Below are 14,079 nucleotides of genomic sequence, written 5' to 3'. Positions count from 1 at the left end.
GTGCTTTGTCCCACATTAGGTGCTGTGCCCTCGATGTGATATTGGCCTTTTGGGATTGAAGAGGAAGCAGAGAAAGTTAAAAGAGCCCTTGCCAAGTGGGAAAAAGAAAAGCCCCAAATTAGAGAGTCTGAGTGACCTGGAGAGAGCTTTAACTGAAAGCAGAGAGACTGCTTCAGCTGTATGTAGTGGCGCTTTACCATCTCCTCTCTCTCTTGGTTGGGGAGGATAGCTTTTAACCCTTTCTTGTTTTCAGGAATATTGGGAAGGCAAGTAGAAGAATAACTTTAAAAGCACTCAGTTTTACCAAAAAGACTTTCTGAAGGAAGATGCATAGAGGTGCAGATTTGGGGAATGCCTGCCAGTGTGAAGTGTTGCAGACTCAGAAACAGTCTTGTCAGTGCCTATGGGTTGATCCAGGGATGCTGACTTAGGATATCAGGGCTAACAGTTATGTGAAACTGCAATGCCAGCTTATTGATTTACAGTAAGAAATACACTTACAGAGCCAGCCCTGGTGGGCAATGGTTATGATTCAGCACTCTCACTGCCACGGCCCATGTTCGTTTCCTGGTTGTGGAACCTCACTACTTGTCTGTCTGTTGTCATATTGTGGCAGCAGCTCACAGAGAGAATTAAACTAACAACTAGGATACACAACCATGCACTGAAGCTTAAAAAAAAAAAGTGTACTGGATACTTGTGAGTCTGACCTACATTTAGTGAGCACTGTTGATTCAGAGATGATATCGTCTTCAAGAAGATGTAGCAGTAGTATCTAGCTCATGTTCAGTGAGCACAGTGTCAGGACAGTGGAAGATAGCTATGTGATTTGGATGCTTTTTTAAACATCTTTTACTAAGGTATAATTGACATAAAACATTATATTAGTTTCAGGTGTACAACATAATGATTGAATATATGTATGTATTGTGAAATGATCACAACGGTAAGTCTAGTTAACATCCATTATTACCACACATAGTTAGAAACTTTTTTCTTTTTTTCTTTTTTTCTTTTTTTTTTTCTGAAGAAGGTTTGCCCTGAACTAATATCTGTTGCCAATCTTGCTCTTTTTGTTTGAGGAAGATTAGCCTTGAGCTAGCATCTGTGCCAGTCTTCTTCAGTTTTGTAATGTGGATCACTGCCACAGCATGGCCACTGATGAGTGATGCCTGGGAACTGAATCCAGTCGCTGAAGGGGAGTGCATCGAACCCAACCACTAGGCCACAGGGCCGGCCCCCAAACTTTTTTTCTTATGATGAGAACTTTAAAGATCTACTCTCTTAGCGACTTTCATATATACATATAGTAGTATTCACTCTAGTCACCATGTTATATCCCCATAACTTATTTATTTTATAACTAGAAGTTGTCACCTTTGACCCCCTTCACCCGTTTCACCTACTCCCCAGCCCCTGCCTATGGCAGTCACCTGTCTGTTCTCTGTATCTGTGAGATTGGTGGGGGTTTTTTTGTTTCCACAAGTAATGAGATCAGACAGTATTTGTCTTTCTCTGACTCATTTTAGTTAGCATAATGCGCTCAGGGTCCATCTAAGTTGTTGCAAATGGCAGGATTTCCTTCTTTTCTTTATGACTGAATAATATTCCATTGTATGTACATACTACATTACATTTTTTCTATCCGTTCATCTGTCTTCAATGGACACTTGGGTTATCTCCTTATCTTGGCTATTATAAGCAATGCTGCAGTGAACATGAGAATGCAGATATCTTTTCAAGTTAGGGTTTTCATTTCTTTCAGATAAATAGTGAGAAGCGGAATTGCTGGATCTTATGGTACTTCTGCTTTTAATTTTTTGAGGAACCTCCATACTGGTTTCCATAGTGGCTGTACCAACCTATATTCCCACCAATGGTGCACTGAGGTCCCCTTTTCTCCACATCCTCATCAACACATTATTTCCTGTCTTTTTTTTTTTTAATTGAGTTCATTCATAATAGTTTACAACATTGTGAGATTTCAGTTGTACGTTATTTCTTGTCTGTCACCGTATAAGTGCTCCCTTCCCCTTTGTACCCAACCCCCTTCCTCCTGTTAACCACTGAACTGTACTCTTGGTCCATGTGTTTATCTTCCACATAATGAGTGAAGTCATACGATGTTTGTCTTTCTCTGTCTGGCTCATTTCACTTAACATAATACCTTCCAGGTCCATCCATGTTGTTGCAAATGAGACCATTTTGTCTTTTTTTTTATGGCTGAGTAGTATTCCATTGTATATATACACACCACATCTTTATCCAATCATCAATCGATGGGTACTTGGATTGCTTCCATGTCTTGGCTATTGTGAATAGTGCTGCAGTGAACATAGGAGTACACATGTCACTTTGGATTGTTGATTTCAAGTTGTTTGGATAGATACCCAGTAATGGGATAGCTGGGTCATAGGGTAGTTCTATTTTTAGTTTTTTGAGGAATCTCCATACTGTTTTTCATAGTGGCTGCACCAGTTTACATTCCTTCCAGCAGTGTGTGAGGGTTCCTTTTTCTCCACAGCCTCTCTAACATTTGTTATTTTTTGTCTTGGTGATTATAGCCATTTTAACGAGTATAAGGTGATATCTTAGTATAGTTTTGATTTGCATTTCCCTAGTGATTAGTGATGTTGAACATTTTTTCATGTGCCACTTGGCCATCTGTATATCTTTGGAGAAATGTCTGTTCATATCCTCTGCCCATTTTATGATTGGGCTGTATCTATGTTTATTCTTCCAATCCATGTGCATGGCATATCTTTCCATTTCTTTATGTCATCACTGATTTCTTTCAGTAATGTCTTATAGTTTTCATTGTATCGATCTTTTACTTCCTTGGTTAACTTTATTCCTAGATATTTTATTCTTTTTGTAGCTTGTGTAAATGAGAGTATACTCTTGAGTTCTCTTTCTGTTAGTTGCATTTTCTTTTAACTCAGGTTTTTTAATGATAGCTGTTTTGAATTCTCTGTCATTGAGGTTATAGATTTCTATGTCTTCTGGGTATTTGTCATTTTCCTTCTGGTCTGGAGTTTTGTTAGGTTTTTTCATACTGTTAGACGGCATGGATTTGTGCTTCCATATAGTGGTAGTACTTGATCGCCACTTCCACGTGTCATCACTGGGTGGGGGTCAAGAGCTGCGTATTCTGAGCCTGCTGCGATGTGCAGCACAACTCCCAGGTGCTGAACTGCGGCGCGCTGGGTCGGGAAGAGGGGTGCTTTCTTTCTCCTGCATGATCTCGGGGGGCTTCTCACTCTGCCCTCACTGTCTGCTCTCCTGGGGTGTTAGCTTGACGAAGACACCTCCGTGATGGCTAGTGACCCCTTCTGGGGTTTTCTCCTGGGCTGAGAGGGACCTCACAGATCTATAGTGTTCCCATGGAGGGCTGCTGCCCCCTCCCCCCTTTCCTCTTGGAAGCCATGTGCAATCCCTCAGTTGCTATCCTTCAGGGAGGAAGGGAAGCTTTCTCTTACCTCATTGGTAGGTGGGCTTTAGCACCTCCACCTTCCGACATATGGCTGCATGGGTCTCTCAGATGTCTTCTGTTGGGTGGATGTCCTCTTTTGGAATATGGATGTCCTTTTTATTGTATCTTAGAGGGGAGAGTTTACAGGGCGAGCCCACTCCACCATGATGCTAAGGTCACCTCTATTTCTTGTCTTGTTGATACTAGCCATTCTGACAGGTGTGTGAGGTGATATCTCGTGGTTTTGAATGGCATTTCCCAGATGCTTAGTGATATTGAGCACCTTTTCATGTAATGTGTTGGCTATCTGTATGTCTTCTTTGGAAAATTGTCTATTCAGATCCTCTGCCCATTTCTTAATGGGATTATTTTTGTGTTTTTTTGTTTTGTTTTGTTTTTGTGTTGAGTTGCATGAGTTCTTTATCTATTTTGAATATTAACCCGGTATCAGATAATTGATTTATCAATATATTCTCCCATTCCATAGATTGCCTTTTCATTTTGTTGGTTTCCTTTGCTATTCAGAAGTTTTTTAGTTGGATGTAGTCCCACTTGGATGCTTTTAATGGCACAAAGCATTGCCCATTCTAGAGTAGGAATGTTCCTACTACTAGGACTGGACTGAATGTGTCCATCCTTGGGCCATGGCGCCTTCTTCCCAGTCTGTTCCTTGTAGCTGCCTGACCTCTCTTGAATTGATGTGGGATTGCCTTGATTTTATATATTTTGATATAGACTTTCTTTGGACATACTTGTAAATTCAGTCAGCTTCTGATCAGAGTCTTCTGCCTCAGCATCATTCTGGCATTTTTCAGGAGCTATTTTCCACTATTATGTCTCTGGTTTGTTTTTTGTAAAGATTGTGTCTGTTTTTGTTTTTTTAATTTTTTTAATGTATTTATTTTTTTGAGGAAGATTAACCCTGAGCTAATATCTGCCACCAATCCTCCTCTTTTTGCTGAGGCAGACTGGCCCTGAGCTAACATCCATGCCCATCTTTCTCCTTTATATGTGGGATGCCTGCCACAGCATGGCCTGCCAAGCAGTGGCATGTCCGCACCTGGGATCCAAACCCGGTGAACCCTGGGCCGCAAAAGCGAAACGTCCACACTTAACTGCTGAGCCACCAGCCAGCCCCTGCTCTCCATTTCTAAGCCATAGGAAGGCACCTTGTTATCACGTAACCCATGTATACTGCCTGGACAGTGTTTTTGTCTACCGAAATAAGTGGATTTTTAAAAATATACCAAAGGTTTGTTACCTGATTTACTTCTAGATCTTTTTGTTTCTTCCCTTAACCCTTATTCATACATTTTCTTCTGTAGTCCAAAAAGAGATAATGGAGAGCTCATTCTGGCTTTATGACTCGGGGTGCCTCATCTGATGAATCATGTTGACCTGATGGTGGGCAGATGTGATAACTGGGAATGGTTTTAACTGTGACAAATTAACATTTTAAGGACTTGGGCATAGAATTCTGGAAAGGAATAGTTTCTGCAGCCTATAGCTTTTGTTACTAGAGGGAAAAGTTCAGTTTTAAAAATCCGTGCCTTCCCCCTATTTATCTCTGTTTCTCTATCAGTGAAGTACTAAAACATGACTTCAGTGGTCCAGCCTTTTGTTGGGGAAACTGGATGTGAAGTTCAAGGTGGTGGTGGCTAACTCTGACAGAGCTAGTGCTTTGATTTTGTCATCTTTAGACTCTGCATTTACTTCATGGTGTGTAATGGATAAATCTGTGATGCCCTGATGTGTTTATATCTTAGATGCCTAGGCTGTTCATGTAAAAGTTCCCATTGCAGACAGCTTGTAAATACCATTCAGAAATACCTTCAGTATCACCTTAGCTCTTTACTGTGAAGTTACTCTGTTTATGTGTGTCTTTAATTCATTCATTCAGGTTAACTTTCCTGGGATGTGGCTCTTGTTTAAATAGAGAGGAAAACTTAACATACGAGTATACTTGCCATTTTCTGCAGAAAGGCAACGTGCTTTTCTCTTTGCCCAAATGATTTGATTTTATACCATATGTGTGTGTGTGAGAAAAGTCTGGTAAAGTGGTTTCTATTTAATTTTTTCATGAGGGCTCCAGTTTCATTGTCTATAGTTGCTCTGTCCAGCATACATATAAGGCAGTAAAGTTAAAGACAATAAGAGACATAGACTATTACTGCATAGTGACTGCTCTAGGAGACTTTTCCATGTAAAATACCTTTAAGAAGAACACAAAGGCTAACTCAACTGAAAACAGAGAACCTCAGAAATTAGTACATGGAGAATATAAGAAGCCTGTTTCTTTCAAGAGAAGTAAATTTTCTAGGAGATGAATATACCCGGAAATTGGACTTAAGAAGTGGTGCATGTTAAGTAATTGCTCACATGAAGTATTTACCATGTGCTAGGCAGAAAGCGTTCTGTCACACATCTCTCCTGTAATCACCATTGCAGCCCTGTGAGGTGGGCACTATTAGTAACTCCTTTTTATACCTGTGGAAGTGTAGCCACAGTGGAATATGTTGCCCAAGGTCACTCACAGAGCTTAGTGAGGCAGAGCCAGGATTTGAATGCAGATAACTACTCTGAAGCCCTTCTTCTTCATTTTTTTTTTTTTTTGAGGAACATTAGCCCTGAGCTAACTGCTGCCAATCCTCCTCTTTTTGCTGAGGAAGATTGGCCCTGAGCTAACATCATGCCCATCTTCCTCTACTTTATATGTGGGACGCCTACTATAGCGTGGCTTGCCAAGTGGTGCTATGTCCGCACGTGGGATCTGAACCGGCGAACCACAGGCCGCTGAAGCGGAACGTGCGCACTTAAGTGCTGTGCCACCCGGCCAGTCCCTGGAGCCCATCTTCTTAACCACTAGAGCCCTTGAGTTTTAGGAGAAGACTGAGTTCTCTGTGGCATTGTCCTTGATTTTTAACTCCTTTTTAGATGGCAACACTTGGGGAAGCTCGCCTAAGGGAAATGGAAGCCTTGCAGTCTCTCAGACTAGCTAATGAAGGGAAATTGCTGTCGCCTGTCCAAGATGTGGAAATGAAAGTCTGCCTGTGTCAGAAGGCCCCAGCTGCCCCCATGATCCAGTGTGAACTCTGCAGGGATGCTTTCCATACTAGCTGTGTGGCAGTACCCAGTATTTCTCAAGGCCTCCGAATCTGGCTTTGTCCCCATTGTCGGCGGTCAGAGAAACCTCCATTGGAGAAAATTCTGCCCCTCCTGGCTTCCCTGCAGCGCATCCGAGTTCGCCTCCCTGAGGGAGATGCACTTCGATACATGATTGAAAGAACCGTGAACTGGCAGCACAGAGCCCAGCAACTGCTTTCGTCAGGGAATCTCAAATTTGTGCAAGACCGTGTGGGCTCAGGACTGTTATATAGCAGGTGGCAAACCTCAGCAGGACAGGCATCAGAGACAAACAAGGTGAGTCTGAACTTGTCTTTGCTGGGTGTTGGAATCTGCGTAGCTCTCTACCTTGTTCCTGAACCTGTGTCTCTGGTGGTGGTGTTCCTGGTGACCACTGGACTGTCAGCAGCACTCACTTCACCTGCAGCTGCTCCCTGGGGAGTCTTGTGTACCTACCGTGTTGCTTTAGTTTCCTGCACGACTATGCCAGGAGTTTCCTCTCAGGCACTTCGTTCCAGTAGAGCAGATTTCACCTCTTCACATATTCATGTAATTTTCCCATTTATGTGTATGAACCCAGACACATATTTAATATTTATGTATTTTTTAAATTTTTGCTTGACCTTTTTTCCCTGCTCCCTCTCATGTAAGTCATTGAGTAGGAAGGAAGTGTCTCCTTCCTTCTGTTTCTTACTGCTGTTGGAGGAAGAATAGGTTTTGAAGTGTCTGAGTACTGTGTTGTTTCAGAGGAAAGGCAGTGGGTTTCATACAAACTGTCATCTTTCTGCCAAAAGCCAGATTCTTCTGACCATCAATGGAATGGGCAGAATTTTCTGTCTTCTTCCGTAGAAGATGTCTGCAGGAAAAGAATATGAAGACATCAGGAAAGTCCAATCAGGAGGACAGCATTCAGTCTTTTTATAAAAGGTTAACCTGATGATTTTCAAATTTAGCACAGATTTCTCTAGCACAGGTATCACAACTCGCTTGTGCTATACTAAGACGACATAGGAATTAGATGAATTACATATTCAGCAGGTGGAGATAAGGACAAAGTATTGGTCTCTGTCATACTTGTTTCCTTGTTTTTTAAGTTTCTTTCCAGGCTTCTGAAATACAATGCCCTGGCACTTAGCAAATGATCACTTAGATTTTTGTTGCATAGATGAGTTGTGGCTCTTTGGGCAGCCCATAGCAGAGCCATTTGTGTTCTTTATGCAAAATATGCTAGGAGTTTACCTTTATTAATAAAGGGAGGGGGCACACCTGTTAATTTACTAATGTATGGTTAAAGGACTGTTTCTCCTAGCTCCTTTAATAAACACTGGAGAAGGTAGGGAGATGGGTGTGAATGATACCAGGCAGTTTCTCAGTTGGTTTACTCAAAGGGGTACGTGTCTGTGTTCATTGTGTGATAATCTTCGTAAAGAGAATTACCTGCGGATTAAAAGGTTATAGGACTTATTCTCGCACAGAGAAAAGACTTAGTGGTGCTCTTCACCTCTCTGAAATGAGTCCAGGTAAAACCAGGTAAAAAAAAACTAAAGGCTTGGTGGCTATGAGTTGATTTGTCTAGATCGAAATTGCCAGGAGACTTCTTTCAGTTTGGGAAAATCAAGTCTTTCTCTTTCCTTGTTGCCTGCCTGATAACCCAGGCTGTCTCTTTATTGGACTGGTGGGAGTATTTATAATCCTGAAAACCTTGACTGTGAAATGTTTTCCTCCACCAGGTGTCTCAGCCTCCTGGCATAACGTCCTTTTCCTTGCCTGATGACTGGGACCATAGAACCTCATATTTACACTCTCCCTTCTCTACTGGACGGAGTTGTGTCCCCCTCCATGGTTTGCATTTTTTATTATTACTACTTTGAGGCTGTACAGTAACAAGTGCTCTTGTAGTATGTTTTTGTTATAGATGATCAGGTACTATAAAAAAGGACTTTATCCCCAAATGCAGGATGTGGATTACTCTGTGTTTGCAAGGTAGGACAAAGATCATATTTGAAGGTTTATAAATGCAAAGGAAACAAGAGAAAGCTTTATATGATTGCTTTCAGGGATAAAAGTGTTAATTTAACTCAGGCCAACTGATAATTAAAAACCAAGCATTTTGGTCACATAATCATGGGCTCCCTTCTACTTCATTAGTCGGGAGATTTATGGAGAATCTTAGATAATCCACACTGAAACTTCTTTTTTTTCTGTACTTACCTACAAATGACTGCCCCATGAGTTCTGCCTAAAGCTGCAACTGGAGTCCTGATCCTTAGTCACACCATCACACTGTGTGTCTCGTAGAGGGGCCACAGCTACTTGATCCACTCAGATTGCCCATGCCTTGGGCTGTTCTGTGCTTTCTATTAAAAGCTGTCAAGGCAGAGGTACTCTCTCTTCTGTATTAGCAATAAGTGATTGAGGGGATTCAGTGTGGAATTAGTGCTTCCCTAGTAATCAGAAGACTTAGAAAATCTAGTTTGGGCTCAGTTATATTGTAGCTTTAGGTGCATTAAGTAAACCTAACTTCAACTGAATGTAGGTTAACAAGGAGAGGGTGGTAGTGGTGTGAGAGGCAAGCTTGCTTCTGTGTATCTGACAGGTCTAAATGTTGATGTGAAGCACCTTTTGTTATTGTCATTATGATTTGCTCTGGTCTTTAACAGGTATTAGTCCAGAAGTGAATGAACTGTTGATGGAAGCCCAGTTGCTCCAGGTATCCCTTCCTGAAATTCAGGAACTTTACCAGACTTTACTTGCAAAGCCAAGCTCTGCTCAGCAGACTGACCGAAGCTCACCAGTTAGAGCCAGCAGTGAGAAGGTGAGTCTGAGAGGCTGCTGGGGAAGGCAAAGTCTGGAGCGGGGAGCATGCGCTTTAATGTCATTTCCTCTTAAATAGTTTGGTGAGTGAGATGCTGTCTTTGATCTGGAAAAGAATGCACACTGTCTCCCTCACAACTCCATTCCTAAGACTTTCAGTGAGCAGACAGGGCCTGGACGTCACTTTGGGCTCACAGCCTGGATTTTGGTCTTTTTTCTAAGTCACTGTGTGAATTTTTTTTCTTTTTAGCAAGGTGCTTCTCATCATTTCCATGTAGGAAGCTATAGAAGCAGGATTATTTTTCTTCTGTAAGAGAAAATGCTGTAGAGATGAAAATGTAATTACAAGCTGGGAAGGCCTCTTGGGATAAAACCTTCGAAAATCAAAGATATTCTTGGAGTTAACATTTAACAAATGCTTTAGTTTTTCTAAACCTAACAAGATGGCTGATGTGAGGACTGGTGATTAGGATCCCCAGTTTTGAGTGCTGACTTACTTGAAGGGGATGCTGTATAATGTTCTGTTTCTTAGCATAGTTAGACACACTGCTGCTTCTTCCTATTAGTGAACTAACTGACCTGTAACATTTAAAGCCTCTGAGAATGTAGTCAGGATAGGAAGAATCTCTAGCATGAGGGTAGATATTGGCGTTTAGAATTTTATTTTTCATTATGATACCAAATAGTGTAGCACCATTGATTATGTTCAACTAATGCACCTTCATCCTATAAGGGGTAGGGATGTATGTCCTTAAAGAAGGAAGTTAGTAGCATGGTTCCTTAGAAGTGTGTGGGTCTGAGAGAGAAACTATAGATCAGTCACTTACTCATGGATTTTATAAAAAGAAGAATGTAGGCATCTCCCCGTCTCCTGGTGCTGGTTGGCAGAGTTGAAGACCAATCATGTCTCTGATACTTCCTTTTTCCAGCATTCCTTTGACAGCACTAATGGTTAACTTAGTTAAGCTCAAACAAGTTGTCCTATGGGACATGAGGGAAGGCAGTGGTGGTGGTTAGATGCATTATTTTTTTCACTGTTGATTGGGTCCCATACAGCTAATAGGTAGCTTCACTAGTTTTAGTAATAGGCAAACTAGGCTAAAATTGAGTTTGCCCATTTTCCATCCAGAATGAGTGCTGCCGTGGGAAACGAGATGGAATCAATAATCTTGAGAGAAAACTGAAGAGACGCCTGGAAAGAGAAGGCCTCTCCAGTGAGCGGTGGGATCGAGTTAAAAAAATGCGGACCCCCAAAAAGAAGAAAGTCAAACTGAGCCACCCCAAGGACATGAACAATTTCACGTTAGAGAGAGAGCGTAGCTATGAATTAATCCGTTCTGCCGAAACTCATTCCCTGCCCTCAGACACATCCTATTCGGAACAGGAGGACTCTGAGGATGAAGATGCCATCTGCCCAGCTGTGAGCTGCCTGCAGCCAGAAGGAGATGAGGTCAGTGAGGTTTGGGCCGTAGAGGACGTGCTTTCCCTTAACTCAGAAACCCTGTAAGCTAGACCTCACCTCGCTGGGTCTTTCTCTTCTGCTTCTCTGCTTTGAGCTGATCTGAAAGGATGGCTCAGCCCTCCCCCACTGATATCTCTGCTCTTACCATCGCTCCTGGGTCTTCTCCCTTTTCTTGAAGAAACTCTTCTTCCTCCCTTTTTTCCTCTTCCTGCTCCTCCAGCTTTCAGCGTCCAGGCGCTAAGAAGGTGGGGGGGATGCTGATGCAATGCCCGTTTGCTTACTTATCATCACAGGGCGGCGCTGTCTTAACCCCAAAGCAGTCACGACTTGAAGAATGGCTTTGACTCGGTTGCTTTGGCTGGTGGGCCAGCTACACTCATTTGGCTTAGCTGTTGTGCCAGAGGTCCCAGTGGTGGGACGGTGGCCGTTAGTGGCAAACGGCCTGAATATCTTGAGGCTGGCCTGCCCAATTCTGAATCACGTTTTTTCCTCTGAAAACCCCATCTCCCTGCTCTTTGTAACCAGGTGGACTGGGTCCAGTGTGATGGCAGCTGCAATCAGTGGTTTCATCAGGTCTGTGTTGGTGTTTCTCCAGAGATGGCAGAGAAAGAAGACTACATCTGTGTGCGCTGTTCTGTGAAGGACGCACCAAGCCGAAAATAAAAACACAAAAACAAACCCTTCCCCTACTTAATGTAATTCAGGACTCCAACCAAGAAGATTTCTTCAATATCTCAGCAAAGCTACAGGACTGGTATTCACACCAGCCTGTAAACGGTGCTATTTCTATTCCTTACGGGATCATTTTTCCAGAACTCTTTGAAAAAAAGAAAAAACAACTAAAAAAATTTTTGACACTTTTTGTATTTTTTTCCTTAAGAGCTGTTTGTGGTTGTTGAGGTTTGAAATGCTGACTGTTTTTTGCAGGGGTTTCCACCAATTTGGAAGGCATTGAAGCTTGCACCTTTTCATGTACAGCATTAAAATCTTACCTCTACCTGGGATTTACCGGCTTAAGAGTCCAACTCAGTTTCAGTGCCCAGAAGGGCACCAGAAATTCCAGTAAATCCTCATTCGAGGAATTTCTCTTGTTTACTCTGTTACCGTATCGGGGAACTTAAGTTTTTCACTTTTGGGGTTTTTGTTTGTTTCCTTATCCACTTTTCTTTTTCCTGGTAGACTAGGTTTATTTATCTAAGCAATAACTTCTATGTTGGTTTCAGTGGCTGGAATTAAAACAAAACAAACTTCCAAACAGTGTGTGGTGCTTTAGCATTTGGTTGATGTACAGAACGCAATGTCTGGTTTCTAGTGTCACTGATGAACTGGTGATGTGGGAAAGAGACTGCTCTATAAGAAATTGCCACAGCTGTGTTTTGGCTTTCTTCCTGCCCCTTCTTTCCTCTCCTATTTTTTTTGGTAGCTTGTATCAAATGTTGCAGTTTATATTGTGGAATAAATCCTTGGTCCTAATTATAACACTAAATGCTGGTTATTTAGAGCCATTAGACTACAGCTTCTTCTGCCCCTCTGCCTTGTGGGCTTTGAGGAGCCGGAGGGGGTTGCTTGCTTTTGCCTTTGCCCACCAGGCTACAGTGGCAGTGGATGTTAGCCTGCAAAACTTAGGGGTTTCTTTTGTATCCTGCTCTGTTTGGTGAGCCATATGCCTCCAGTCCCCACTAATAAAGACTTCCCCAGTCTTCACTGAATAGAACCTGTCTTTAAAGCCATGCTGTTTTTTAATAAGCTTTCTGAGAACATTGGCAAATCGTTCCAGTCCTCACATCAGTCCTCCTTGTGGAAATGTCTTTATTATATTTGAATTGACAGCGAAACTTGATCTTGGGTTGAGATGCCAGAAGGAACTCGAAGGAATGTTCATCCTCACAGAGGGCTAGGGAAGTATGGGCTGAGGGAGAACTTAACGAGCACCCAGGTTCTGCCTTCCTGGTTTCCTCTCAGTCTCTTTCTCACCTTCGCTGTCATTACTGGATATGGATAGCTCATAGCTTTTCCCTCCTCTTGTTTTTAAAAGAACTGTTCTGCAATGGAGAAAACATTCTGGTGAACAGAAGTCACTCCTGCTTGCTTTTTCCTATTCTGTTGCTAATATTTATTTTCCCCACATTCTATAGCCATAAACCTGAAAATGGGTAGAACTAGTGGGTCTTCAATAAAATAAAACAACAACAAAACAGCAGTTTGTGATGTAGCAGAGATTTAAATGTACTATCCCCTTTTATGCAATTCAAATAATTAAATCTCATTAAGAATGTGACTCCTAATTGTGTACAGTTTTCCCACAGTTATTGTGATGCTTCTCTTTGTCTGATGGGGGTTCTGGGGCCACAGAGAGGAACAGTCTCCAGAGTACAGTATGGAGTAATAGTGGTTTGGCCTTTTTCAGTATCAGGATTCTTAGAACCCCTTGACACTGGGACAGGATGCCAACTGTCCCAGTTCCACTGAGAAAGTAAGTTAAGGGGGACACTGCTGCTAGAATCAACCTTTTGCCTTTGAGAGCTTTTGCCATCCTAGTATGCGTCTCACCTGCCCCTGCTAGTTTTCTTCACCTGTAGGTTTTCCACAATCCCTGACAGCATCTTCCCATGAGGTAGATGCTCTGCTTCTCTGAGTGCGGGGGGAAAGGCAGGAGGTTTGTATTTAAACTGCTCCCTTCCCAGGTGAGAACCACTGATCTTTTTATGTATGATGATACTAAAGTTAGTGTGTCAGTTACCCAGAGTTACACTGCTGGTAAATGACCAAGGCTGCGTAGTATTTTCCAGTTCTGTAGTGTTCTTTCTACCTTGTACACTAACACTACAAAGGAATACCTTCCATTCGATGCCTCTTGTTATCTCCCCAAATGACTACAGAGTGATGTTGTTATCTGAAAACCATGTTTATTGTGTATGAGCTGTGAAGCCAGCCCGTATCCTAGAGAAACTTTTGAACTTGGGGGAAGAAGATAAAACACACACAGAAACTGACACTTTTCCATCTCAGCAGTCCTGCAGCTACCTAAGGTGTGAGCGAGAAAGGACTGTCAGATTGGAGCTTGAGCCAGGAGGGTCAGAGGGTAAAGAAGGAGTCTACTAAACTCAGCACCAAAGGGTGGGTGAGTACCCCCACTCACCTCAGTGATTGTCGTTTTTTATTTTTCCTTCAAATCACACTCTAGGGGACTACTCATATAGAGTAAAGG

The 14,079-nt window shown here is 42.3% G+C and overlaps 1 protein-coding gene across 1 annotated transcript in view; it reads left to right on the top strand.

The window, feature by feature from the left end:
- The window catches only part of KDM5B (lysine demethylase 5B), a 75,279-nt gene extending 62,130 nt beyond the window's left edge, over nucleotides 1–13,149 (top strand). Inside the window, exons 22-27 of the mRNA XM_046678139.1 lie at nucleotides 20–178; nucleotides 6,407–6,892; nucleotides 8,326–8,437; nucleotides 9,256–9,410; nucleotides 10,539–10,859; nucleotides 11,397–13,149. Of these exons, the coding sequence (XP_046534095.1) occupies nucleotides 20–178; nucleotides 6,407–6,892; nucleotides 8,326–8,437; nucleotides 9,256–9,410; nucleotides 10,539–10,859; nucleotides 11,397–11,534 (1,371 nt within the window). The 3' untranslated portion in view covers nucleotides 11,535–13,149. The remainder of the gene's footprint in view (nucleotides 1–19; nucleotides 179–6,406; nucleotides 6,893–8,325; nucleotides 8,438–9,255; nucleotides 9,411–10,538; nucleotides 10,860–11,396) is intronic.
- Nucleotides 13,150–14,079: the final 930 nt, after the last annotated feature.

The sequence above is a fragment of the Equus quagga genome, chromosome 12 (genome assembly GCF_021613505.1).
Source record: "Equus quagga isolate Etosha38 chromosome 12, UCLA_HA_Equagga_1.0, whole genome shotgun sequence".
Classification (NCBI taxonomy): domain Eukaryota; kingdom Metazoa; phylum Chordata; class Mammalia; order Perissodactyla; family Equidae; genus Equus; species Equus quagga.
This window is presented reverse-complemented; position numbering and strand designations above follow the sequence as displayed.